Below are 24,182 nucleotides of genomic sequence, written 5' to 3' on the forward strand. Positions count from 1 at the left end.
AAACCCTTCCCCTTAAAGCTGTCTTTTCTCTCTCCCCAGTCCCCCAACAAAACACTCTCCCTGTCCAAAACCTTCGTCTTCCCCCTCTGCATTTGCCCATGCCTACCTGACTGACTGCTGTGGCCAGCTGCGAGCATCCACAATAGGGAAACCAGGCCTGGAATTGGAACATCCTTTTATTTACATATGAAATGTACATGTCAAGACACAGCATAACCACAAATCTCTAAATACCGTTAGTCCAGATGGTATTTCTACCATGATCCATCAAGAGGAAAGGCTGTACTTTGTGGAAAAATAAGCTCCAAAGTTATTGACACCATGTGAGTTTTGACAGCTGATGGAAAACAGAGTTGTGAGCAACACAGGGACAGCACAGAACTGAGCAGAGACAAACTGAGGACAGATAAGCAAACATGGGTTTCCAAACAGTCACGAGATAAAAACAGTCAAGTTTTACACGTCCCATTCCCCCAGGGACCTAAAGGAATGATGACTTCAGTTGCTGAGCCATTTCACATGCCACAGCTCAGTATTCCACAACAATATTCCTTTCTGCACCATTAACAACAGGCCCAGTGAAACACCCCAAAGAAAACCGCTTGAACACGGTGTCAGAGGTGGGAAGGGAAAAGGAATCTAACACAAAGTGACACGTGCATTAGCAAGGGTTTCAAGGGAACAGCTGGGAAGATTTGCACATTTAAATGTTGTATTTCTTGCACAAACATTTTCTTCAATGTCAGGGCAAAAGTGCTTTCCAATCCAGATCAGGCAGCCCACCAAAACAGGACCATTTCAGCAGCTGCTCTCGTCACTATTCATTAAAAAGAAACCCCTCATGTGGGCAGCAGTTAGGCAAGAGAAAGCCCAGCTTCCTCCAAAATCCTCCAAACCAGCTCCTGCCCTTGTCACACACCAACAACCGCTACTTTTCTGACAAGGCCTGGCCCTAGGCCAAAAAGCCAACATCTCGGGGGCTCTTTGCGTGCAAGAAATCCAGCAGCAATGGCAGTGTGAGCTCTGTCCTTGGCCCAGACCTGAGCCACTTCCACGGCAGTCCACTGTGCCAGCAGGAGTAAGGGATCCTCCTCTCCCCTGCGGAGACCTGGCACCTTTAGCCCCTGGAAACTCAGATGGGTTGTTCCCACTGTTCAGTCACCTGTATCAAGAGGAGAAAAGCAGAATGACATTCCAGACAGGCTAGCAAGGCCACAGAGGTGCTCCCCGGTGACAGGCTTCCTTTATTGTATTACACATCCTTACCTTGCTGAAGCTGTGCGCTTAAACACCTCTGTGCTTCACAGATCAGATAACTTGAGTTGTTTTCCCCCCTCCTCACATGCAAGCTGCCGGTTTCCCCCTTTTTTGTTGTTCTATCAGCTTTCCCAACCCCAACTTGGTGAGCTGCTTCATTTCTGACACCAATGCCCAGCCCCTCAGCTCAGGATAATGATTTACCTGGCACAGCAAGCTGTGTACTGCCCTCAGTAAGAGGTCTGTCATGGCTACATGTCCTGACCAAGACAAAAGAATTTTCCTATTGTACTTCCCAGCTAGGTAAGTGTTCATGGAACTATCCCTTTGGAAGCCGTCAGAAGGCTACACAGCAGAAATTAAAGCCCACCTTTTACAGGCAGGATCTTCTCCCTAGGCTAGTGTTCAACTCTGGGGAAGCTGGCTTCTGATGCATCTGGCATCAAGGTCCCTGACTGCTGTAAATTGGAAAAGAAAGAGACAGGATCAATTTCCAAGTGTAGGATCAATACAGAAAACCATCACAAACCACCTTCTAGGGATGCATGCAAAGCCAGCTTAAAACAAATCCGTTCTTCAGGCAAATCAGACTTCAAAAATGCTCCCCCGGCATCAGGCAGTTAAGATCCCAAGGCAAGTTCAGCTCCTGGTGAGAGTCACACTGGAAATCCGTGGGCTGTGCTGCTGAGAAGGTCACAAACCAAACAAATGCAGTGCAGCACGAAGCATTTTATTGCTTTGATACCTGCTGCGAGGACAGGCTCGTGTTATGAAGGTCGATAGCGGCGAGGGAGGGGACTCGAGACTCTGGAACTGTTTTATTTTCCTTCTTCAGAAATCTGGGATGCCATGCTGCAAAACACAACCAAGGTATGCAGTGTAAAGGAAACAAGAGCTGATTGCCACTTATTTAGTACCCAGGTTTTATTTGGAGGACATCAAAGCTCCTACCTTCCACTCCTCTCAGCTCAGGGAGGTGATTTAGTTCTGGCAAACGCACGTCTGCCTTGGAGAATTCCCATTTTTTCCTATTCGCCTGAAGGATGTTTCTTTCATTAGTAACCTGTAATCAAGGGCATAAGGACCAGCTCAGGAAAAAATAGAAAGAAAATGAAGCTATTTTCAAGGTTAAAAACAAGCATCAACACAGCAGTGTTCTGCTGTAGTTGGAATTTGTATAAGAGAACACTCTGACGTGTGAAGGAATTCAACCTGCTCAAGGCTCATTTATGCACCATAAACAATGGAAAAGCAACAGCAAAATAAAAAGAATCATCTAAGCGAGGCTGCTTTCTGAGAGATAAAATGCACCAGCCACTGGAGAATGGCTGGGATTAGTTATCTGGAAAAAAGCAAACATTCCTTGCTGGCACAGAAAGAACTGTGCCTAGGTGAGGAGAGCGGTGGAAAACTTTCCATTCCACTTGTTTTCCTTATCAATTTTTAATGCATTTATGACATGGCTAAATAAGGCCCTGACTGCATTAAATCCAAACCCTCAGTTCTGCTTCAGTAGCACCAGCACACACGGTCTGCTTTTCCTGGCCAGGCAGGAGGCCATGGATATATTCCAAACCTCACAGATATCCTGTGCTGGTCTGCTTCCAGCACTTAAAAGTTGTTTTTTGACACAAAGTATGTTTTATGTAAGATAACTATTAGCAAAGGATAACAATCAACAAACCTGCAGGAAAAAAAAGGGGTAAAGAAAAGAGTGAAGGATGGAACAGATGGAATTCTTGACAACAAAACACATAATTGGGGCCTGAATTTTATTTCTGCTTTGTCAAAGGGGAAAGGCAGGCGACTCACCGGTGTCAGGCTGACGCCGTAATGCCCTGCTGGAGAAGGCCTCCGTTGCTTTAGCAATGGGTTCAAGTATTTTTTACTCCTTTCATCGAGTCTGTAAGTAAAAATGCCCCAAACTTTGTATTAATTGAGGTAATGCAGCAAATATAAAAATGACAAATGCAAGATATGCCAAAGTCACGTTCCCACATCATCACCCTGCACCTCTCTCGGGACATCACAGTGCCTCAGCAACAGGGATGATGGGGCTCTCCTAGCTCTGCTCCCATACCTGTAATTAAAACTCCCAGGCACGGGGCCCATCCCAAAGGTAGGAGAAAAGTTCTGGTTGATGGGAGGGATCACTATCCCCGTGGTCTTGGTGTAGTCCAGGCTGCTGCTGGAATCTTTCAGGCTGGTCTGAGGGCTGATTTTGAAGGGGTTGATGGCGCTGTCATAGAGGAAGCTCAGGTTGGAGGATCGGTCTGTTTTCTCAGCATCAGCTTTAGAGCGCTTCGTCTTTAACAACTTCTCCTCTCTGCTCCTCGGGCCGAAATCCTGGTGGGGAAGATAAAGCATCACCTTTCTCTTCCTGTCATGTTAAAAAAGCAGCTTGCAGCAGTGCATACAGGGGAAAAAAAAAGTCAAAAGCCTAAACATGCGTGATTCTGCAAGGATCCGATGCAGACGGAATTGTTTTTATTATAAAACCTCTGGTTTCCATCAAACAGGAGGGAACTTGTCAGGGTTCCAGCACTCTCTGTAAATAAAGTCACTTCAGAACAGAATCAGAAACGATGGAGGAAGAACAGCCGCATCCTGTGCCACTTCTGAAGAAATTAAATACAAATTGAGCCCAATGTCATCTCAGAGTCATTCTGAAGCCTCGTTAGTCCCCAACTGAAAGCAAAATATTTCATTTTTAATTTTTTAAATTTTTTATTTTTTAAATTGGAGACAGGGCTTTAAAACAGGCAAACAGCAGCACAGAGCATGTTTCCATGATTCAACATGACTTATGCTTCCCAACTGTTTCTCCCTTCAGCTCTGTATTGCCAGGAACTGCATCACCATCTAGTTCACCTGCAAGGGACTGGCCAAAGATCCACCTGCAGACTCCCATGCCATTTGTTATGAATTTTAACTGCTACACATATTTATGTAATGATTTTAAAATGTGGAAAAAAAAAAAAAAAAAGGCCAAAATACAGGTTTGGAAAAAAAAAAAAAAGATGGACCAACCTGGACACTGAACAATTTTCTTTCTTCTAACACATCATCTTTCTCCCTTTTGCTGACTTTGGATTTTTTTTGTAACTGATGGTCTCTGGCATCTTTCTGGATCTTTAATTTAAGCTCCTCAGTAAATCTGCATTCCAAATAGCGAGAAAGAAAAATAAATAAAAGGGCTTCTGGTAATCTTAACAGCATCATCAGTTGTTCAGCTCAGGCCCCCATAGACTTTTAAGTAATCAAACAAACCACACTTTCTGGCTTGTGGGAAGCTGAATATGGTGTATGCATTCAAATAAATAAAATCTCAAGCACACATTTTTCATACTGCAGCAATAAAGGTGCTTGTATCCCGGTCTGGTGTAGATGCAGAGAGTGAATGCAGTGTTAGACCGTACTGCCCAAAATGCTGTGACACTGGGTGCACACCCTGGGGAATTAATGTCACAACAAGGTGAACGTGCAGCTGCAACGTGTTCCTTCCAACTCTCCTCCTGTTTCCAGGAAGCCCAAACCCAAACAAAGCCAAGACATTTGGCAGCTGTCAGCTCTGCCAACATAGCGTGCCATCTAAGAGCACAACTGCTTCACTTCCTGAGGCTGCTCTGGGCAAGCAGTGAGCTCTTTTACCTCTCAGCGAAGCCATCCTGGTTGAAGAAATCGTGCTGCAAGAGCTCGGCGCAGGACGGTCTCTTGTCTGGGTCAATCTGCAAACACTCCTGTCAAACCAATGTGAACACGAGAAATTAGGGATGAAACCGAGGCTTTAGCCTGCCTGAGAGAAGGCAAGAACAAGGCTCCTCCCTGGAGGATGTGTAGCGATCCCTTTGGCTCTGGAGGTGATGGCTGAGTCCCTCCCTGCCATCACCCAGGACTGTGGTATCCTCACAGCCCTCACTAAGCTGCCAATCCAAGCAGTTGCTCACTGCATGGGGAGCTGAGAGAAAGGCATTTTTAATAGCCCTGTACTCATCTGCACAAGGGGAAGGACAAGTAAACACAGGAATATTCATAGGAATCAATCAGTTAATTACCTTGGCTAAATCCAGCACGTCAGTAGAGAGCTTGGGATAGCGTTTGTCCAGAGAGTCGAGCTCCTTCACCTCAGGCAGCCTCATGCCAGCAAAGAGGGGATTTTTATAGAATAACTCTTGGTGCCTTGGAATTAAATTACCTGGAACCACACAAACCAAGCAACCACATGGAAAAAAAATACAGGAGAGTGAAAGATTTGAGAGGCCGAAATACTGGGTCAGCGTTACTGTGAGGCTACAGTCTGGGCTGTTCCTTTCCCACCCTTCAAAACAAATTTGATCCCTTCATTCCTGAGCAGGCACTAAGCTGTTCTTACCCAGGCACTTGGTGATATGGTAGAGCTGGTCAATGTCTGAATCTCCAGGGAAAAGGGGCTCTCCTGTAAGCATTTCTGTTATCAGCGAGCCAATAGCCCACACGTCCACAGCCCTGGAAATAAAAACAACACCATCCCAGCTCAGCACGGCTTCCTTTGTTGCTCTCTTCCAAAGGCTGAGCCAGTGGAGAAGACGAAGCACCCTCTCCCTGTTTCCCACAACCCTTCCCAGGCTCACAGGCCGGACTTACTTGCCATACTTGCTATCTCCCACTAGCAGCTCTGGAGCTCGGTACCACCGGGTGGCCACGTAGTCCGTGTAAACCTCCCCAGAAGCCGCCAAGGGACGGGCAAAGCCGAAGTCGCAAAGTTTCACAACCCCCGACTGGGAGACCAGAATGTTCTCTGGCTTAATATCCCGATGGATTATCTGCACAGGGGAAAGCAAGTCAGGACAAATTCCTCATTTGTACATAGCAAACTGACCGGCTCAGCGTGAACTGTAGGTTTCTCCCGCTCGAGTAGAAAATTACAGAACCCCTAATTTCAGATACATTTATTTTATGTATCTCCCTCCCTTTTCAGCCAAAGCTCGATTTCTCTAACTTTATATATATACATATATGAATATATGCTTCTGTATCTATTTATTTTTACTGCAGAGCTGATTTCTTGCACGTACTTACATTATGACTGTGACAAAAGGCAATTCCTCTCATAATCTGGAATAAGTATTTCCGAACCGTGTCGTAGTCCAGGCCGTTGGGAGATGCCTCCAGGTCATCGAGCACCGTGTGATCCATAAATTCAAACACCAGATACCACCGTTTCTTCCTCTTACACACCTCCAGCAGGTTCACCAGATTCTCATGCCTGAGTTGCTGAGTAATAAAACAGGGAATACTTAGTGAGAGCTGGATGGTTTATAACAGGGAAAACTGTGAGTGGATACTTTTAATTCCAGCCCAGCTGGGACGCTGCCAAAAAACGCAACTTGGATAAAAAGTGGGGGGGGGGAAATGGAATTGTATATTTTCCAGTTATTTTGTCATCACGTTCTGACCAGACCCACCCCCAATTTGTTAAACCCCCAAGAATCCACCCCCAATTTGTTACACATTCATCCCACAGAAACACAACGTGCCATGCTCCAGTGCACAGTTATTTATTAGCTGGAGCCTGGCAGGGAAATATCACCAGAGGCTGCCTGGAGGCAGCACCAGAGCCCAGGGATGTGACTGAGGGAGATGAAAAAGGACTGCAGAGCATGGGGAATTGTAGGGGAAGCTCTGCCAGTCCAGAGGCAGTGCCAGCCCACCTGCACCTGGGTCTGCCCAGACTACTTAGAAGGTCTGAAAAGAGAAGAATTTTGAAAGGATTAACTCTTCTCAAGAATTGTTTATTCCCAGTACAGGAGACCTGAAGAGGTCTTGCTGTTTTCAGCCACGGTTAAATTTTCTGCCCAAAGTCCAGAATAGGAAAACAATAAAAGAAAGATGAATAAATAAAATTAGGTTCACAAGAAGCAAAGGAAGAAACTACAAACAGGCTGAATCTCCAGGTATTTGAGGTATTGTGAGAGGCCACCCTTACTGAGCTACGTATGGAAATGGTCCACTTGCTAAGATTCCATTTACCCAGGAAAAGCAGTTAATTCCCAACACACCTGGAAGGTGCTACGTGTTCTGACTCAGTGACTTGGCGAGCCCGACCAATGGATCAGGAACAATCTAGGCTCACACAGACCCACTTTGAAAGCGTTTGAGGGGATAATGCCTGGAGCTGTGTCTCAAGCTCCAGCACTCTCTGTTAACTCTAAGATTCCGTAGTTCTTGCAGTAATGACAAACACCACTTTTTTTTTTTCCCTTCAGAGCGCATGGACTATATAATCTGGCAGATTTAGGAAGAGACACTTGTGGCAGGGAAGTGGACAGGACACAGGGAATACTTTGCCAGTATTCCCACTTCTGCAACTCCCCACATCAGAGGAAAAGCCTGGATGCACTCCAGTGTAGTAAGGCCTTCCTTTATTTCTTCCCCAGACTCATGTATGTCCCAGTGTTTAAAATTCCCACCTGCCACTAGACCAGGTTGCTCCGAGCTCCATCCTGCCTGGCCTTAAACACTTCCAGGGCTGGGGCAGCCACAGTTTCTCTGGGCAACCTGTGCCAGGGCCTCCCCACCCTCACAGGGAAGAATTTCTTCCTAATATCCAATCTAAACCTACTCTCTTCCAGTTTTAATCCATCCCCCCCCTCCTGTCACTACAATACCGATACCATGCAAACCCCACACTCCAGCAGCAAAGAACTACACACGGATTGATCAGGTTCGGGGAATCTGACACCTCTGTCCTCCTCCACCCTTTCACCTGGCAGGAAAAGTGCCATGAATAAAAGAAAACAAAGGAAAGCTTTCCTGGAAGCATTTTTCCGTCTCAGGTGACACCGGCATCCCCCAGTCTGGTTAGTGTCACACACCCAGGTCACCATTCACCTGCAGGTGTCAAAAGCTCAGCTCTGTTTCGTTGTCGGCAAATTCACAGCAGCAAGAACAAGAATTCGGGACAAAACAGTGGGTCGCGGTTACCACCAGGAGGCAACAGAGACCTCGTGCTTTTCCCCGCTGAACACCGGGCACATAAACAAGACTTTTCTAATCCAGGATTCGCCGGGTGAATCCAGCACAGCACCCAGGCAAAGGGGAAAGCAGCTCTGCAAGGCTACAACGCGAAAGGTTCAATTAATCTAACAAACAGGGCCAAATCGAGCCTCTTTTGGCTAGAATTTCTTTAGTAATGTTCCGTAAAGGATGACCAGAAACTGACGAGGGGCTGCGCTGCGACACAAGCCGAACGAGCCTGAACGAGGAGCTGAACGCGGAGCCATGCGTTCAAAGCAGAAAACCCTTAAAATTTAAACGCAAGGCCATTAAAAAAAAGGGCCCTGGGCGCCCCACCTTGAGCAGCTTGATCTCCCTCACGGCGATCTTCCTCACCGCCGCGTCGTCCTCGCTCTCCAGGAACTTCTTGACGGCCACGATCTGCCCGCTCTCCCGGTTCCTGCACTTGGTCACCACCCCGTAGCTGCCTTCCCCCACCAGCCCCAGCACCTGGTACTTCTCCATGGCCGGACGGACCCGGACGGAGGGCCCGGACGCGGCCGGAGAGGCCGCACCGGGATGCGGGGACCGGACCGGGATGGAGGGACCACGGAGGGCCTCGGCCCCCGGTCCAGCGCGGCGTCGCCAGGGCAACGGCCCGCCGCAAAGCGCAGCCGCGCCGCGCCTGTCGCAAAAGCCTGCGCGGAAACCTGCTTGGCTTATAAAGAGTAAAAAACAAACAAACAAAGGCCTTATAAAACGTTATAAATGTAAAACGCTATAAAGCTTGTTTGCGCAAAGCCAGTAAGGCACGTAAAGGAGGAATGGTTAAGCAACCTCGCGCTTTTGAGCAGAGCGCTGTGCTAAGAGGCAGCCTGAAAAATACTGACTATTCCCTGCGTGCTGCTGGGAGGCTGCTGATGTTGCCAAGGATGCGGCCATGGAAAAGGCGGAATAATTTGCTTTTAGATGGAGATGTCTGGGCCAGTGTCCTTGCTGAGCATTTTATCTTGAAAAGGTGGCAGTTTCTGCACAAACCACCTGCACGAACCCTTCAGGGGGGAGGAAAGCTGCAGCATCCGTGTGTGTTTTTACTGGTGGAGACTTCATCCAATATATTCTTAATCCAACTTCCTCTTGTTCTTTCCATCCAGCCATGGATGTAGCAGCACATGATGGTCTTCTGCTCACAGTGACTTTGTCTTGCCCTGGACAGAGGTGGCACGGCAGGACACGTGCGGGAAAACACAACCAGAAGCTGCAGAAACAAAGATGTTCCACGTGGATATTCCCGATATTCTTCTCCCCTCGGTTTGGTGACCTCCATTCCACAGCTGAGAGTGCTGCAGAAAAAGAGGTGTCCAATTTCTCTGAAGAAATTTAGGGGCACCGGTCAGGCTGGAACTACTGCAATATCCCTCTTTGGGAGAGGAGCAGTATATGCCTTGCCAAAAATGCCAATTCCCTGGAAAATGGAGGCACCATACACCCCAGTGATACTTTCTGGAACGACTACAGCACTTCTATTGAGTCATGTCGATATGAGTCACCTTCTGCAACTGATTCCTGGTTGTTTTCATGTCTCATTCACCCTCATCCTCACTCCCTGCATGCAATTACTGTAATGCACCTTTCCAGGCTGACCTCACATTTCCAGGGGGGAGAAAACAAAATATCACCGCTCAGTTGGCATTGATTTATTATATTCCTCCTACCTTCTCCTGCTCATCAGTAGCAAGTGCCTTCTCTGGGTCCTGGCATCTGTCCCATGCTGCTAATGGAGAGCTGACTTGGAATTCAATTAACTCCTCCACTCCTGAGATACCTTTGGATCCATTAAATGAAAGGAACAAACCACAGGTATACAATGTCACCATTAACTTATCATGGACAAAGGAGACTGGATTCAAACTGAAAGAGAGCAGTGTTAAATTGGATATTAGGAAAGAAATTCTTCCCTGTGAGGGTGGGGAGGCCCTGGCACAGGTTGCCCAGAGAAGCCCAGATGTGGCTGCCCCATCCCTGGAAGTGTTCAAGGCCAGGTTGGACAGGGCTTGGAGCAACCTGGGAGAGTGGAAGGTGTCAGGGAGGAGGAACTGGATGAGCTTTTAAGGTCCCTTCCAACCCAAACCATTCCAGGATTCTGTGATTCTATGTGTCAGTGTGGTGCTATGATTTAAAGCCAGAGAGCCCGAATGATGGGTGAGATACCTCGCTAAACCTTACAGTGTTCCAGGTATTTTTGGCACTGAGTGGCACCTCAGTGGCACTGAGTCCAGGCTTGATTAACTGGGGAGAAACCCTTTTTTCTCTCATGACAACAGGGACCTTGAACTGGATTCCTCCTCTCCAAAGCGTGGCCATGCTTTCTCACCCTGACCATGGGAACCGTGTGACTTTTTTTTTTTTTTTTCTTTTTCAAACACAGGCTAATGGTGAGCCCTCCCCAGCTCCGAGGAGCCCGGGGAAAGCCGGCTTTGGGGCGGTCCCGGGGAGGGGCGGGCTGATGCCGACGCCGATGCCGATGCCGGAGCCGGGGGCGGTGCCGGCGGTCGGGGCGAGCATCTCCCGCCCCTGCGCAGCCATGAGGCTGTGCCGGCCCTTTGTTCCCGGGGGTCCGCGGCCGCCCATCCCGATGGCCGGGGCGGCCTGAGCCCGGCGGGAAGGGAAGAGGAGGAGGAGGAGGAGGAGGAGGCGGCGCTGTTCCCAGCAGGATGCGATGGGGAACTGCTGGGCGCAGTGGTGCTGCGGGCTGTTCTTCCGGAGGGACGCGGGCCGGCTCCAGCGCGGCGGAGGGTGAGCGGGGGACCGCGGCTGCCCCTTTCCCCTCCCCGGGGCGGGGAGGTGCCGGCACCGCCCGGCCCCGCCTTCCCGGGGCCCCCGAGGGGCAGCAGGGGGGTGACAGGCCTGCGGGGGCGATGCCATGCGATGCGATGCCATGCGGGGTCTGGGCGCGCCCCGCAGCCCCTCGCCCCTTCCCGCCGGGAGCCGCGGCATTCCGGGGGGGATGGAGGCGGATGGAGTCGCCGGGAGCCCGCCGGGCTCCGTGCGGTTTGTGCGGTCGGGGATAATGCACTTCCAGGGTAACCGGCTCCTTACCCGTTCCAGCAGTGTTGTTTTTCCGGCAGGAGACGCTTAGGAAGGTTTTTCAGGTCAGGTGCCAAACCCTGTGCAGGCGGCCGTGTTTTGGGTGGAAAAACACCCGGTTTTCTGCAACGGGAGCTCGTCTTCTCTGTGAGCCAGAGGCCGAGACGCTGTTGGGGTAAATCGGGAGGAGAAAGGTTCAGATGAACTCATCTCTCTTGCAGAATGGTTCCAATGAACTCATATCTATTCCTATCTCCTGTAAATGTGTAACCCCAGTTTCATTCTGCTACAACCAGTTCATGGAAAAGAAGTGTGCAATCGGGAAGGAAAACCTACCTGTAAAAAGACTTGGTGGTTTTTTTTTCCATATAACGATCAGTATTTGATACCTACATATTGCTTATTTTTGACGTGTTAGGATAGAAGTAGTCGTAGACAGACACGCTGAGCATTTTACATGCTGCAACCCCCTGGCCTCTTATTTCACATGAGCGCTGGCAGGCGAGTCTCACCTTCTCCTAAAAGGGCTTCAAGACAAGCTGCCTCTCAGAGAATTGGGTGAAAAACCAGGGCAGTGTGTGTAGAGGATACCTGCTTGTATTTTTAGTACCCTAGCAGAGGGCAGGAGAACATCTGAAATGCCTTGACAGCAGGCAGCATTTTCTTGTGCTCTGAAAAAAAAACAGATAATGCTTGAAAGGTTGTTCCTCCACATGTGGTTTTTTTTGCACAGTTCTCCACTCACAGGCCAGTACTTCAAGTCTGCAAATTCCATTGCTACCAAATTATGCACATTTGACTCCTTCTGGAACAGCATAATGTAATAATGCAACTTATCAACTTCAGGATTATTTTAATCACTCAGAGCCCTCCCCCCCCTCCTCCCAACTTCATTATTTTTAGATGTTCCAAGATTTGACTGCAAGAAATAAACTCCCAATTAAATAATTAAGTATAGAGTTTTTAACAAGTGCTTTGATAAACTGCAAGATTATAAATTGCCTTGCTTGGAACTGTACTTAAAATATATATATATATATATATATATATATATATATATGTATGGAGTGCTGAAAAGTTAGTCTGTCTAATAACTAGATCTTTGAAGATTGAAGCTCGTGGGGTTGTGAGGTTGGCAATAATTTACCTAAAGCCTGGTGCTGTAAACTGGAATTACACTTGTGTTAACAACACAGATAGTCCTGGAACAATTTCCTGGGCCGGTGTTATGAAGTGAGATTCTTAATGGTATTGGCTCCTGCACATTGAAACACACACAAGGGCAGCAGTGAAATTGTTTTAAGTGTTCATGCCACGTGTCCCAATTACACTTGCCATGCAGTGCATGAATTCAGGTGGCCTTTCCCCCCTGGTTTCAGAGCAGGGAATCCACTGGAAACGGTTCCTTAGTGGCAGGAAAGGTTGTGCAACAAGGAGCAAGTGGGTTGTGCAACAAGTTGCCAGGGGAGACGTTCCCTAAACTGACTCCCAAATTAAAATGAGATGGAGATGAAATAGGATATGATTAAAATAATGCAGGCTTTGGCTGGTGTGTTGCTTTCGTTATTGTGTTGGTTGCAAGCACTGAACAATCTTTTGTGGGAGCGTAGAAATCCCTGAGGCCCCGGGTTTATTCCTAGTACCGGTCAGCACTTGCAACTGGAAACCCTGGTTTTCCAAACAGTTCGATGGAATGGATGTTGGACTGAAGTGTGTTTACTTTTGAGTGTTCTTCTGGATGATGGCCAGACCTCTCTGGCTGGGTGAAAATGTATTCAGGTGACTTGATACTGGGTTGGGTTTTGTAGAGGACAGTGTTAACTGTCCTCTATAAAAGAATTCAAATAGGGAGAACTCTGATTAAAGAATCAAGGAGGAGATGATTCCCTGTATAAAATCAGACAGTGAGTGTGTTTTGTTTTGTTGTGTTTTTTTTTGTAGTTGCAAAGTTTTCTCTTAACCTCTTCGTAGGCATTTTTCTGAGGTTCAACCTTGTAGCTGTGCCAAGGTTTCAAAATAAAACGTGTTGCTGAGCACTGATGTTGTACAGGGTGCCTGGAAGGAGTTAAGTGCCATGATGAGCAGCAGCGGTTTCAGAAATTGCCTGGAATCGTGTTTTTCGAGGAAAAAAAAAATAATGTATTCAAGGGATTGCAGAACGCGCTGACAGTCTGTAAATGTCAAGTCCAGCATCCTGATAAATGATTTCATCCCGTGAGGGTTTTAGTCTTTTCTCCAGTTCTACAGAAAATGTTTACATGCTTTAGCCTCTTTCCACTGTGGTAGCCAAGCAGAGCTCAGGTTAACAAGTCAATTTGTTAAATACTTGGAGATTTTATGATTATTTTGTACTTAGCATATTTTTAAAGCATGTTTTAAATTCTCGGGCTCATTTTCCTTCTGCTGTGTATTGAAGACTCTTCTCTAGTGTAACTGCCAACTTATTTTTCCAGATCCAAGTATTTTAGAACATGTTCAACAGGAGAACACTTCACTATAGAGGTGAGTGCTTACAATTTATAGTGATCCAAGTGGGAAAAACTGAATCCCAGCAATGCCTTTGAACACTTTTTGCAGCTTATGAACACCGAAATATTCTGGGTTATTCCAGACCACATTGATGCTGCCCTGGGTGAAATACAGTATTTCCTACAGCACCTCAGAACATTAACACATCATCTCTCTTGCATTTATTATTTGGAAAGAAGAGAAGGATCTGTTATGATGTGATACTCATCACCAGAGCATTCCACAGTCTGCCTGTTGCATCTGTCATCTCTGCCGTGTTGGGAGTGATTTCCCTGCTTGTCTAAGTGCAGAATATTTAGTTCTTGATTGCAGGGAAGTGTGTAATCATATTTGCTGTATGCCTTTAGAGACTTCTTATATTGAATTGTAAAGATTATTTACTTTCTTTTTTCTCTGCAGTTTGAGAACCTGGTGGAAAGCGATGAGGTGGGTACCTGGAGAATCATGGGAAGCCTCATATAATCCTTAAACCTCATAGAATCTTTAAAAGTGGTTCCAAGATGTGACTCTTCCTCCCACTGCGTCCTTGACTTATATCACAGGGAGTTTTATACTTCAAGTTTTCCTTGCTCTAGGAATGAGTGTTTAACAGTTTGGATGAAGATCTAAGAGAAGAGATTTTTTTTGCGGGGGGGGGAGTATGGAAAGTAACTCTTCCAGGAAGAGAGTGCTATGGACTTTGGGAAGGCAAAAAGAAGAGGAGGGGGAGGAAAAGTGTGTTTGGGAAGACTTAAAGCAAAATTTGCTCCTGGTATTCAATGTATTTAAAACCACGAGGACCAATAGTTTGGTTCCTGAAATACACCACCAGAGTATTTCTTTTCAGTTGGAGGTACTGACTTGTTTCACTTAGTCAGCCCCTTCAGTTGACTGCATAATGAGATTATTTTTAATTCTAAATTAAAACTGCACACACACCCCCAATTGTAAAATCAATATATGGCAGAAACTGTGATTTCACATTGTTTTCTTTTTCTAATTTTAACAGGGAGAAAGCCCAGGAAGCAGTCACAGGTAAGACCTGGAGGTTCAGGACCTCCCCTTCCCTCTGCTCCCCCTCTGTCATAAACAAAATGAAGCAAGGGACAAACAAGGGATGAAAACAAGTAAGAAAAAAAGTGAGATTTATACTGCAGTGATGGTAATTTGTTCTGTTCCAGTACCTAGCAAAGGATTTGAAAATATGCTTTCCATAAAGATATAAATAATATATGTTGTAATAATAAGGAGAGAGGGCACTGTCCTGAGTAAACTGGAACTTTGGAACTCTGTTCTCTGCAGGAACAGCCTGTTGGATCTGCATTAAAAGGCCAGTCAGGAAAGACCACACGGATATGTTAAAGAGCAAATTAGGCTTGTCATGCATGAATTATAGATGGAGCCTTTCTGTGTTTTTCCCCTGCTTTTAGACCTCTGACAGAGGAAGAGATTGCTGACTTGAAAGAGAGACACTACGACTCCATTGCTGAAAAGCAGAGAGTTGTTGATCTGAAACTTCAGTCAGAGGTCAGTGGTTACAATGACTAGTCCAGGAGGGATGGGTTTCCTTTTAAAAAAGTTAAAACCAGCCATGAACACCAGGGGAGTCCTGGAAACAACTGGATTTTGTTCAGCAGTTGCTATTTGTTAGTGTCCATAAACACAGATGGCTTCTCTTTGATACCCTCTTAGCTGAAAAATGGAATGAATAGGCTGGGTCTCTGACCAGGATCTGTTAAATTTGACCTTTTATTTTTTTTTTTTTTTTTAATGGGGGATATTCTTGATTCAACTTTTCTCTGGCTCAGTTTTTCCCACAACTTTTCTTGAGGGAAAAAAAAAAACCCAACACATAATTTGTTGTTTTATTTAAGTATTGCACCAATGAATGGGATATGACGTGGGATATAATGTAGAACTTGAATGGTTTTTAATCCGATGCCAACGAATTATGGAAGTGAAAAGATTTAAATCTTTGAGTGTGCAGTTCATAATAAAATGCAACAAGCACTTAGAGCAATTCCCTAGTAATGATTATTCAACCTAAATTTCTTGGGATGTTTGGTGGTTGGGGGGGGGAAGCTGTTAAATTCACTTAATGCTTTAGCTGTAGTCGGTTTTGTTTTATTTTTACTTTCTAGCTGCTTTTCTTTTGTTTTATTGCACTTCTGGCTTTATTGCTAGGAAGATAGATAGGTTCTGCTTTTGTTAACCATTACTGTTTTGTTCATACACAGTTAGCCTTACAAGAGGAGAAGTTAAGACTAGAAGAGGAGGCTTTATATGCTGCACAACGTGAAGCAGCCAGGGCAGCAAAGCAGAAAAAGCTCTTGGAGGTGAGGGGAAAAAAAGACCCCAATATATATCAGAGCCTCTGTTCTCTTCCCATGTATGCAGTATTCCCTCATATCCTTCCCATCTCAGGAAAACTAACGAGGAAATGGCTTTGGCTTGTTAAAAGCAGAGGGAGAAATGCAAGATTTGAAAGTGCAGCTGGTTGGAGCAGCTGAAAATCACCATAATTGTTTGAAACAGCTTCTGTCGCCGAGTATAGATTTTGAATGGGTTACAATTTTAATCTATAATTATCTTAACACACTCCTTACATAATATGGAGAAGTCACTGATCTTAAATGTGAGATGATCTTGGATGGTTTTCTGGTTAAAAAAAAACTCCCTGAAGTTGAGCACATTCTATCATTTAGACCTGTAAAATGTACTTTATATATCTGTGCACTTAACTGTTTGTTCCTTATCTCTGTGGTTTGTGTCAACCCTGCTCTAGAGTTTCCATCTAATATTCATGTCACTAAGTATAGCTCCCATTTCACATCTCTCTGTCTCTCCTCTTGCCATTTGGTGTGGGAGGGTTAATTCTTTCTTTCTGACCTTTTTGCCTGACTTTTTTTTTTTTTTTTGTAATGCTTTTGGTCTATATAAAGCCAGCAAAAGTAGATTTTTTTAATGGCATTAAGTGGTTTTTGTAGGAGTTCTGTGCAAGAAGTGCTACTTTTCTTGTCTTTCACTATTTTTAATAGGCACTTCTTTTAGTCAGGACCCTCAGATAGAGCAGATTAGAGAGATTTTAATTTCCTCTTCGTGTAAAATTAGTACCACTTATCTCCTGAACAAACCAACCCCTCAAAAGCCACGAGGATTATGTGGATTTCTAAGGAAGCATTTTTGTAGAGAGAGGCATCAAGCACTCAGCCCTTCTAGAGAAACCAGCAGCTATTTTGGAATGCATCACTCATCTCTTTGCTGTTTGTGGGCACAAATGGGAAAGTGGCTTTTTCCTTGGAAGCGTGGCCTCCTTTAAAAGTCAGCTGGCTTGCTGATGGTGCCCTGCTAAATGTCAGGGTTTGTAACAGCAGGGAATGTTAATGTATGTGTGTCCTGGAACTGACAGTGCTGGATATTGGCATGTGACCTGGCAAAATGGGGAGATAATTTAAATTGGATGTTATGTTCAATCGAATGTTACGCGAATCTTAAAGGAAAATTGTTGCATGTGTCAGTAATTGACTTTGACAGACTTGTTGGCTCTGATGGTGCCAAATTTCTATCTCTTTCTCCACGTCTTCTCACCTAAAAACCACCAGAATGCGATATTTCTACTTCTACGCTTATCATTTCCATACCGGTTTCAATCTGCAATTTTTATTATTATTTAAATATCCAAGATGGAAAGTGTGCCGAAACCCAAAGCTACCATCATCTTGGGATTGAAAAAATACCATATCCAGTGCAGTTATCTCACCACACTATTTACCCAGCAAAGAGCAATTTTTGGATGAAGCTGACATTAAAAATTCTGGTTTCTTTACCCCTGCTTTTCTTTGGCAGGGACAGATCCATTAAGGCTGAGAGTAGAATTTTCAGTCACTAGATACATCAGACCTGTCTCTAAAACTAGCACATTCGGTTTTATCTTAGTCTTTGTCATAATCACTGAACAATTACTGTTTCTTAAGTGATTTACCTTGAACCTTGGGGAGCTCCTGTGCCTGCTTTTTATGCTCCCATGTTTTTAAGGCAGGAAAGAGAAACTTGAGACAACTTCATCTGTTTAAACCCCCCCAAACTTAATCAGAACCCTACTTCCATGTCTGTTGTTCCTCTAATAATTAAAAAATAAAGGCACTGATGGCTTGTCTTGCACTTTTCACTCTGATTTTGCCCAGTGGATGCCATGAAAGCCTTAAGAGTGTCGAGTTATTAATCCTTTTTGCCCAGCAAGGCAGCAAAGCTCTTATTAATATGGATGAAGCACTCAGTGCTGAGGAAATGGGATAAGAGGATTTGGAGGGAATATTTCTCTTCAGTTTAGGTAGGGAGACTGTTGCTTGTGCAAATCAAACACCTCCCAGGTGTCAGCTGTGAGCTGAAAATACCTGTGGCTTATGATGAGAAGACAAGAGTTAAAAAAAAGATGACAGGTGGCAGTTCATGACTGAGGTGGTTCTGAAAACTGATGTTTGGGGTGGGGGTTTTTTTGGGGGATGCATTTAAAATAGGTTTCTTGAGAGCTCTGTTTTGAGTATATGTAGCTCCTGAGGGATCGCATTCAGCTTTTTCAACAATGTACTTCTCTTGATAGCAACATAGGCAGCAAAGGATAACTCAGAGAGCACACGCTGTAAATAATGGAGAGTTTCCCAGGTAAGAGATCACATTTTATTCATGATAACTGAGAACCTTGACTGTTTCTGCTCCTGTGCTTCACCTGCAAAGTTAAGAGGGTAGTTTGCATCCATTCTGGTTTTCACTGGAGTTACTAAAATTTGAACCTGCTCCCAGCTATTGATGCATATATACCCACAAAATCTAGTGCTTTATATTAAGAAGGTGTTTATATGAGAAATCTTAGCTAATATAACTTTCTTTTATTATTGAGAACCCTGCTTAAAATACCCAGTAGAAATAAGCTAATTGAATGGTTTATACAGTCTGCCCGTTTCTTCCTTAATAATATTAATTTAATTCTCTTCACCGCCACCTTCTGTGTTCGGTGTTAGAGGGGGGAAAAAACAACCAACCAAACCAAAAAAAAAAAAAAAACCTCAGAAAAATTTCCTGTGGAATGATGCTCGAGTTTAGGGGAAAATGTTAAAATCCAACACCTATTTTTGCATGGAAGAGAAGGGGGATTGGAAGGGTTTTCACTTGGGGAAGTGCAGTTAGAAAAGGAGCTGTGAAAACTAAAGGGTTTATGGTACGAGTAGGAACTAGCCACATTTTAAAAAACAAGCACTGCAGTAGCAGGATTTGAATTCATTGGGTAAAAAATTAATTGAAGAGTAAGGAGATTTTATTTGCAGTGATGAAGAGAGGAGAAGAGTTTTTGAGAGGAAAGTTAATTCATTTTTAGCTGAAAACTACTGCTGAAAATTGAGCAGAAGCACAGACCGGGAGAAGATGTGATGAACAGGAACAGAAAGAACTTTTCTAGATCATTTTACAAAGAATTTAGTTCAAGGTGTATGTGCTTTGTAGCACAGAGCCAGGGGGCACGTGGATTAACATTTTATTTAGGGCATCCTTAGAGGTTTAGAAAGCTAAAAAACTGTGCATTGCTCCCACAGCTCTGTGGCAGAGGAGGATCTCGATCCTTTCTTAAGGAACACAAAATTCCAGTACGAAGCTTTTCGAAGTAGCAGTAAGTCTTCCCTTCCTTATGCCTGTCTTAAAACACTCTGAGGGGCACGGAGTGCTGTTTCTTTTTCTAGATAAACATAATTTGTTTTTATTTTTATATCTGAATTGTGTATGCATAGACCTGTGTTAAAAAATCTGACAGCTCTTTTTATCTGATGGATAGAAGAGAGGGGTGAACTTTTCCTGTCAAACCTGACCGTGTGTTAATAAAGATGCAGATGTGTGTCTATAGCTTTTTTTTTTTTAATTATCTCTTAGCAAAGCAATTAGAATTATAATAGTTAATATTTTTTTCCCTAATGCAGCTCAAGAGGGAATTTGGCTGCCTCTATTGAAAAATTCCACTAAGAATTTAGAGGAAAAGGATTTTATAAACTTTTATCCACAAACTGTGATGACAGGACAATGATCACTAAGAGGACTGATGGCAGTTCTTGAGGAAATATTGCCAGTAGTTTGTTTTCCTGGGGGGAGAGGGTTTATTTTTGGTGGTTTTTTTTACAAGTCCAGCTTATAGCTTATTAAATTCCTAAACTAAAGCATGATTAGGAATTAAAAAGCCATTTCACTTGGTTTCTGTAGGGCTCTCATCTGATGCCACAGTGCTGACACCCAACACGGAGAGCAGCTGTGACCTGATGACCAAAACCAAATCAGTGAGTGGGAACGACGACAGCACCTCGTTAGATTTGGAGTGGGAAGATGAAGAAGGTATTTATTAATTCGGTCTCCTTCTGAAGTTATAAGTTACAAATGTTGACAGTTTAAACTGTGTTGATTGGGAATCTGTCATTTTCCGAAGGGGATTTAAAACTTAGCGGAATTTCTGGCAAATCTGTAGTGATTAAAGTATTTTTACTGAGAGAATTCTTATTTTGGTAAATGTGGACCTAGCCCAAATAAATGAATGAATTTATTTGGGTCCTTCAGTAAATGCCTTTCCCTGCATTTTTGTGGAAGTGACTTGTTAACTCCCAGCACAACTAATGGCAGAGAAATGCTGCCCTCTCGTGAGCCACGAGCAGAAGGAAGGGCTTGTTCTTCCTTTTGAAATGTGCAAGTTGGTCAGGGGTCTTGACTGAACTATTTGGGGAAAAACCCCCTAATTACTGTAACTTTTACTGGGAACTTGGATCTGGATTGCAGTGAGTATCCCAGCTGTCCTCATTGCTGCTGCTACAGATATTTTCTGTTTTATTTAGGAAATCTGCAAAAGGATTTCTTTTAGAGAGTGCAGAGCTATTTTTTTTTTCTTGAATACACTGTTTTTGACAGTCTGTGTGTAGGTTAAATGTTTAGCACTGTATGTTATACTATTATTTAGCTGCTTGGAAAGACCCGTGGAACATGAACATAAAATCTATAATTCGAGTCTGATGAAGGGAAAAATTTATCTCTTGGATGTTTTTTTTTCTGTGCCCCCCCCCCCCCCAAGTTGTGTGTTTCAGTTGCAATGTGTAACTTTTTAATAATAATTAGTTACTCCAGATTTAAAAGGGGAGTTATTTAGGAATCTACAAGGGGAGGATTTATGGTGCTTTTTTTTTTTTCCTTTGCAGAGGTTTGGGAGGGTTTTGATAGGCCATGAGGAAGTCTGTAATTGTGGACAGAATTAACAGCATCTTGGACGTCTTTGGGCAGTTCTCAGAGCAATGTTTTGCCTTATTTTGTACGAAATTAAATACACATATATCTGAAATAAATTCCAGACAAGCTGAAGACCTTTCCTAGACCGAGGAATCCAAATTTTAGCCGCGTTTCCTCTCGTGGGAACGCAAATGTCCTTCCCTCAAAATGATGTTTCTCACAAACACATCTTTCAATCCCAGGGATGAACAGGATGATCCCGATGAGGGAACGCTCCAAAACAGAGGAAGACATCCTCAGGGCAGCCCTGAAATTCCACAGCAGGAAGACGGGAAGCCACCCGGCCTCCGCCTCCGACGATTCCAACGGCCTGGAGTGGGAGAATGACTTTGTGAGCGCCGAGATGGACGACAACGGCAACTCCGAGTACGCCGGCTTCGTCAATCCCGTGCTGGAATTGTCCGCTTCGGATGTCAGGCTGTCGGATTGCGACCCCCAGGACAGATAGTGGACGCTGCACGGCCCCTGCTCGTGACCGAACGTCGGAGAGGGAAAGAGAATGTACAAAGCCACTTTGCTCTTTTGTAACCCGCTTCCCTTTTTCTTACACGTGGATCGGCAAGGAATGGGAATGACTCGCTGTCTGAATTAGTTCAGAATTAAGTGCAATTTTATCATCTACCTTCTCAACTTTTGTGGAAACTGGGATGATTCTGTTGTGTATATTTCTGGGTATCTGGATTTAATATAAAATTATCTGCACTAATTGAAGCTTCATGGCTTGACATATCTATATTTTAACTTGCCTTTTTTTTTTTTTTTCCCCCCTCTCGGTGTTTACACTGATTTTGTTTTTAAAATTCATCATTGGCCTAATATTTATGTCAGAAAGTCTTATATAATTTATGTAATACTTGAATATAGAGAAATAATTTAAAGAAAATTTTTATTTCCAGTCTGTGCTTTTTGACTTGCTCTTCAGCTGTTTAGAGGGTGCAGCAAGAGCTGCAAAACAAATCTGACGTGTGGCAGTTTGCAGACTTTTCCCTGTCAAGCTTAAAAGTCTTCCTAGCCTTGTGTTGTCCTTTTCCCATTTATTTTATTCTTTTTTTTAAATTACTTTATGCTAAGCACGGCTAACCTCAATGAACATAGTCAAAACCATCAGGGTAGGTGAGATGTTGTCTTGTATAATATGCCAGACTTAGTAAGCGTGTGCTAGATAGAAAAAAGAAAATAAAATTAAAACATAAGTTCTTCATGTGTCAGTAAACTGGCAGTTTTAACCAGTGTCTTAATAGAGAACTGGGAGGACCAAAGTCTTGATTTCCCTGCCCCTCCCCTGCAGACCATCATCTGTTGCTGCAGGGTCCTTAAAATTCTTTAGTTGTGGAAAATTTGTAATTCAACCAGACTGGAACAATTACTGGAATCAACATTCTGGGAGCGAATTGGGGGAGGGATGAGAAGAACGAGGACCTAAAGACTGAATTTCTGTGTCTCTGCATTTTAAAATAAGAAAAGAAACAAAGTTGATGTTTTAAGAGTGTGTATAAGTGCTCTGCCTTTCCTGTGCCTCTAAACTGGATGGTCAGTCCTGCAAATATGGGCTGAAATTCAAGGAGCTTTCAGTGACTGCACATCTGGTGTCAAGTGCTGTGTGGTCTCCCCTGATATTTCATGTAAGTTATACTTTTTTAAAAAAACAAACAAAATATGACCTGCCAAACACTTGTAGATCTCAAGCTTTCCCCAAAGTTTCGAGTTTCAAAGTAAAGCCATTCTACTCTACTGTTATTTTGTGTAGCTGGTTTGTTTTTCCATGGATTAAAAAAGGGCATTGGGGGTGTAACTTCACCGTTGTGGAGCAGAAGGAACACGCTGTGAGAAGTAATAAACCTTCATCATCATCATCATCATCACTGAATTTGTTGGTGAAAGTTGTGTTGCTGGTTTAAATCATCTGAGACTGTACAGAATATCTGGGACATTCCAGTGTGGATAGGGAACAGAACTACTGCACACTTGGATTAAACACATACAAAGAACATGAAAGAACAGGTAAATCCTGCTGGTAACATTCCATTCTCTTGATTTCAGTTGTAGCCATGCCTCTGAAAATATTTCAGTGTCATTATTTACGTTTGCAAAGCCTGTGACCAGCTTTAAAAGTTTGTATACATCAACTGTATATTTTGGGTTTGGCCTAAGCTACTGCTTTGTGACTTCTCCTGGATGTTTATTTGTATAATATATTCCTGCTGGGAATGAAGGCAACTTCCTCAAAGTGTAAATAACACTTTTTTTTTTTTTTTTTTAACCTGCTGAGGCTGTCACCTCCCCTGCACTGGTCACTCCTTTCCCTGGCCAGTGACCATGAGCCTTGTCCCGGCCATGCCTTGAGGAAGTCCATTAGCTGATGGTCCTGCTCTTAGGATGAACAGTGACTTGGGGAAAAGGAAGCTGACTCCAGCTTTTTCTGTGATGGGCATGTCCTGCAGCCAGGGTTAATAACATTTTCAGAGCTCTGTGCACCTTTGGTGCTGAGTGACTTTGGAAATGATGCTCAGTGTTTGTGGATATTAAACTGGGAGATTCTATGAACTGCTCAAGGGAAAATGATTCATCAGTACTGTAAAATGAGTAGCTGTACAAATTTAAAATCATTAAAATTTTCACTCGGTCTTAATGTTTGGCAGTGTGCTGTCTGTTGCTGGGTTTTGGGCTGCCAAAAATGGGGAAAAAAAAAAAAAAAAAGGCAGTGTGTGAAGATGAATTGTTAAAACATTACCCAAAACTACCTGTGCTTCAGCTCGCTAAGGAAGGTTTTAGGAAACGATTAGCTGTGTCCTTAGCTCCTGAATCCCACAGCATCCCTTCTGGAGACCTGCTGCTTTGGAAGGGACAAAGGGACACTAAACAAGTGGCAATAATGGAGAACCTGAGGAATTTTGGAGTGTGGAGCCTGTTGGAAATGAGCAGCTGCACCCTCACACTTCAAAGGTAAAATCACATTCCTTGTGTAAATTAACCTCTGCTGGTCAAATCAACACAGTGATAAGGGTTCATTTTTAGTGCATGTTTTAGATGGTTACTTCTTAGCCTAGTAA

The 24,182-nt window shown here is 44.1% G+C and overlaps 2 protein-coding genes across 4 annotated transcripts; one reads left to right on the forward strand and one right to left on the reverse strand.

The window, feature by feature from the left end:
- Positions 1 to 158: 158 nt before the first annotated feature.
- Positions 159 to 8,895, reverse strand: CDKL2 (cyclin dependent kinase like 2). Of its 2 annotated transcripts, XM_027903178.1 has the most exons (13): positions 8,590 to 8,895; positions 6,316 to 6,510; positions 5,881 to 6,059; positions 5,630 to 5,742; positions 5,313 to 5,452; positions 4,909 to 4,997; positions 4,288 to 4,414; positions 3,338 to 3,603; positions 3,070 to 3,160; positions 2,209 to 2,320; positions 2,003 to 2,109; positions 1,628 to 1,715; positions 159 to 1,162 (listed from the first exon to the last, which is right to left on the reverse strand). In XM_027903178.1, exons 1-12 carry the CDS (start codon positions 8,755 to 8,757, stop codon positions 1,656 to 1,658), a joined length of 1,647 nt encoding a protein of 548 aa, XP_027758979.1. In that variant the 5' UTR covers positions 8,758 to 8,895; the 3' UTR covers positions 159 to 1,162; positions 1,628 to 1,655. The 2 variants fall into 2 exon arrangements, with proteins under 2 accessions (XP_027758979.1, XP_027758980.1); XM_027903179.1 differs by lacking the exon at positions 1,628 to 1,715 and having other exon boundaries at positions 8,590 to 8,894.
- A 1,901-nt stretch (positions 8,896 to 10,796) lies between these two features.
- Positions 10,797 to 21,597, forward strand: AP1AR (adaptor related protein complex 1 associated regulatory protein). Of its 2 annotated transcripts, XM_027903180.1 has the most exons (10): positions 10,798 to 11,028; positions 13,773 to 13,821; positions 14,248 to 14,274; positions 14,837 to 14,862; positions 15,258 to 15,354; positions 16,065 to 16,163; positions 18,428 to 18,489; positions 19,413 to 19,486; positions 20,068 to 20,196; positions 21,315 to 21,597. In XM_027903180.1, the coding sequence occupies exons 1-10, from the start codon at positions 10,952 to 10,954 to the stop codon at positions 21,578 to 21,580; spliced, it is 906 nt and encodes a 301-aa protein (XP_027758981.1). In that variant the 5' UTR covers positions 10,798 to 10,951; the 3' UTR covers positions 21,581 to 21,597. The 2 variants fall into 2 exon arrangements, with proteins under 2 accessions (XP_027758982.1, XP_027758981.1); XM_027903181.1 differs by lacking the exon at positions 16,065 to 16,163 and having other exon boundaries at positions 10,797 to 11,028.
- Positions 21,598 to 24,182: the final 2,585 nt, after the last annotated feature.

Source organism: Empidonax traillii, unplaced genomic scaffold (assembly GCF_003031625.1).
Source record: "Empidonax traillii isolate 1590-97213 ecotype Southwest subspecies unplaced genomic scaffold, ASM303162v1 scaffold941:size231608, whole genome shotgun sequence".
NCBI classification, from domain to species: Eukaryota; Metazoa; Chordata; class Aves; order Passeriformes; family Tyrannidae; genus Empidonax; species Empidonax traillii.

Excerpts from the sequence above, each read along its gene's own strand:
- CDKL2 (XM_027903178.1), bottom strand. The coding sequence starts at position 8,757 with ATGGAGAAGTACCAGGTGCTGGGGCTGGTGGGGGAAGGCAGCTACGGG. Across the intron at positions 4,998-5,312 it reads ACGTGCTGGATTTAGCCAAG|GAGTGTTTGCAGATTGACCC; the intron begins GTAATTAACTGA and ends TTGGTTTGACAG. Across the intron at positions 1,716-2,002 it reads CGAGCCTGTCCTCGCAGCAG|CAGTCAGGGACCTTGATGCC; the intron begins GTATCAAAGCAA and ends TCCAATTTACAG.
- AP1AR (XM_027903180.1), top strand. The coding sequence starts at position 10,952 with ATGGGGAACTGCTGGGCGCAGTGGTGCTGCGGGCTGTTCTTCCGGAGG. Across the intron at positions 11,029-13,772 it reads CGGCTCCAGCGCGGCGGAGG|ATCCAAGTATTTTAGAACAT; the intron begins GTGAGCGGGGGA and ends TTATTTTTCCAG. Across the intron at positions 19,487-20,067 it reads CGAAGCTTTTCGAAGTAGCA|GGCTCTCATCTGATGCCACA; the intron begins GTAAGTCTTCCC and ends TGGTTTCTGTAG.